Source organism: Pempheris klunzingeri, chromosome 3 (genome assembly GCF_042242105.1).
Source record: "Pempheris klunzingeri isolate RE-2024b chromosome 3, fPemKlu1.hap1, whole genome shotgun sequence".
NCBI classification, from domain to species: Eukaryota; Metazoa; Chordata; class Actinopteri; order Acropomatiformes; family Pempheridae; genus Pempheris; species Pempheris klunzingeri.
Window position 1 is genome coordinate 16352695 of NC_092014.1, and position 3016 is coordinate 16355710.

Genomic DNA, 3016 nt, shown 5'->3' on the forward strand with positions numbered 1-3016 from the left:
TCGTGATGGATCCTAAAAAGGAGCTTTGTCCAGAGAAGAGCGGCAGGGATTCAGGAGCTGCTGAGCCTGTAGAGAAACAACAGACTTGAGATACTTTGGTCCAGTTGATGTCGATGTCAGTGTGCACTTTTTTCAAGTGGGACATGGTCTTTCTCTCATCTCTCAGCAACAACATTTTTTAATCCATTTTTGTATTTGAGAATAAGGCACTGATGCACAAACCTCCCATGATGCAATCAGGATAATCAGCCTTGCATGATTTGCATATACTCATGTCACTGAATTCCAGCTGCATTCATTGTCATGTTGCACCATTAGATAACAAAATTACAATGTATGAATTCAAGAAATCAATTCATGTATGCATTTCAAATAAAACTGATTATGGTATTTCTTATTTGTACATTGAGTTGTGTTTGACACCATTTCATTGAAATAGAATGGTTAAAATCAATGCAACAGAGAATTTCCAATAATGTTTGAAAAATCAACACCTCCAGTAATAGGCAACAACTCAGTGGTGCCTTTTTAACTCAATATAAAAAATAAATTCAAAATAAATTTTTAGTCTCCAATCACAGCCGAGGTGAAAGCCAAACTTGACGAAGCTCCCTCCAAAGGTTTGTATTCCTTGTGACTTTGACACAGAAAATCAGTGCCCCCTTAATGAAATATGGTGCACAAACTGGAAGAAAGTTTTCTCTTTATCTTTCTTTTCCATTCACCATTTCCATTTCTTCTCCCTCTCTAATAAATGTCTATCACCATTATCCACACTCCTTATCTTAGCTAATTCCAGCATTTCTCTGACCTGGGGAACAACAAGGAGTCCTTGAATGTTACTGGCAGAATCACGCAGAGTTCCTTGTCTGAACCGACTTAGAAATACTACTCATATATGAACATCATAGGAGATAAAGCATCTTTATCAAAACCCCCAAATAAAGCTGAACTGTTGCATGTTTAGAGACTTATTTCAGAGTAAATAGTGGAGTGTACAGCTGGATAATGGATAGTAAAGTTTTGGTGGTGCAAAACTGTGGTTGTCCTTTAAAACTCCTGCCATTCTTGATGAGACTTAAAAACTGAGATAAATGGGTGAAGAGGAGATACCCACACAATCATTATTCATCATGGTCATCATTCAGTCATCATTGTTTACCTTCAGTTACTCTTCTGTGCCTGAGTCTTTACCGTAACCAAAACTTCCTTCTACACAGGCAACAACAGAGAGTCCTTGAAAAGTATTTATTAACAGAATCACAGAGTCCATTGCCTTATGTGACATGCATGTGCTCTTTTTTATCTCTAGAATTATAAAATTACTCTTATCTCGGTTATAATTTGGTTATTTGGTTAATACACTGTTTCTGTCTCTGTATTATCACAGTATTCCCAGAAAATATGTAGATAAATGATTAAACCATAACAACAAGCCTTAAGTGGGGGAGAACCAAAAAATAATACAACTAATAATCAAACTTTCTTTTATTGCACAATAATGGAATCCATATTTAGATAACAGGGTAATGAACCTGTGCTGTGTTGCAAGACTGGACACCATTGATGCAATTTGTACTACAAAAGCAGACGAGCTTCCCGGTCGAGCTCCACACTTAAAATAACAACTAAGACCACAGACTAAAAGGTGAACCCTCTATATCAACAGAGAATCAGTGTGATTTCAACATGTTGGTTGTGTTTTTGTTCGCTCTCCTCTGCCTGATGACTGTGAGCCATTCAGCTCCTCTGGCCTGTGAAGACTTGGTCCGGCCTTTGGATCAATTCGATCCTAATGATTTGGAAGGACGATGGAGTTTAGTTGCAGGCAGTACGACACTCCCGACTACATTGGAGGACCTGAAAGACAGAGGCAGCATGACCGTGTACTTCTCCAATTCCAGTGAAACCTCCGTCTATACCTTCACCCAGGTCAACCGTTTGGGTGACAACTGCTATCATCTGTTTCACAACTTCACAATTAAAAACAGCACTTTTACTCACAAACTGGACAGTTTCGTCAACTTAACCGCATCCTTCCTCTATACATCCTGTCAAGACTGTATGCTGCTTCGCTTTGTTTTTGAGGGCAGATCGATGACGATGGTGGACTTCTACCTGTTCAGCAGGAGGAGGGAGCTGGAGCAGAGGGAGATGGAGGATTTCAGGGCTCAGATGGAGTGTGTGAAGATGCCAGCACCTGATGTGATGGATCCTACCAAGGAGCTTTGTCCAAAAGAGACCATCAGTGCTCCAGCAGCTCAAACTGAAGAGAAAACCGAGGAAAAGGAGGCTTAGGAGAGGCTTGGTTCATTAAGTGATGATGATGATGTTCACATAGTGTACATAAATTCACACTACAGTATTACTAAAATTACTTTTTGTTTAAATTGTCCTAAATATCATCAGTAAATTTTGGTGTTGCAGTGCATCATTTTGCCAATATAGCATGCCTATGGATTTGGTTGGTTTGCTGTAACAATAATTAGTTCTTTGTGAAAATATCACATTGAAAATATCACAAAAATGCAGAACGGAGGTTGAGTAATGTGCATTATAAGGTTATATTTGCTGCCGATTAACTTTCAGTGTAAATAAAGTTATATTTTTGTTGTCAAAATGTTGATTTGGGTACATGAAATAATGGTTCCACATTTTAGGAAACACACTCACTGGCTTTGTTACCGAGGGTAACCGAGTACCAGGAACCTTATATGCTTCCTTTGAATTACTGAAATCAGTCCCTCTCCACCTGTTTGGAAATGAATAGAAAAACAGATCAGTACACTGATATTTACACACTCTTACTCTCAGGTCATTTTTTTTTTACTTCAGCTAACATTAAGTCAATAACATGATTAATTCTCCAACACAAAATAAATGATGATATTTTAAAGCCGATGTAGAGATGATTAAAAAACGGTTACCAGTTTAGCCTTGTTCACCGCAGTCACCGCAGTCTCGAGTGTTAACACTGGCTTGTGATGACTGCTCCTCTCATGTGTCTTCTACAGAG

General features: G+C 38.6%; 1 protein-coding gene across 1 annotated transcript; it reads left to right on the forward strand.

Annotated features, from left to right (window-relative positions):
* The first annotated feature begins 1628 nt into the window (after nucleotides 1-1628).
* LOC139199166 (uncharacterized) lies at nucleotides 1629-2298 on the forward strand. Its single transcript, XM_070828192.1, has one exon. The coding sequence runs from the start codon at nucleotides 1690-1692 to the stop codon at nucleotides 2296-2298; it is 609 nt and encodes a 202-aa protein (XP_070684293.1). The 5' UTR covers nucleotides 1629-1689.
* The last annotated feature ends 718 nt before the right edge of the window (nucleotides 2299-3016 follow it).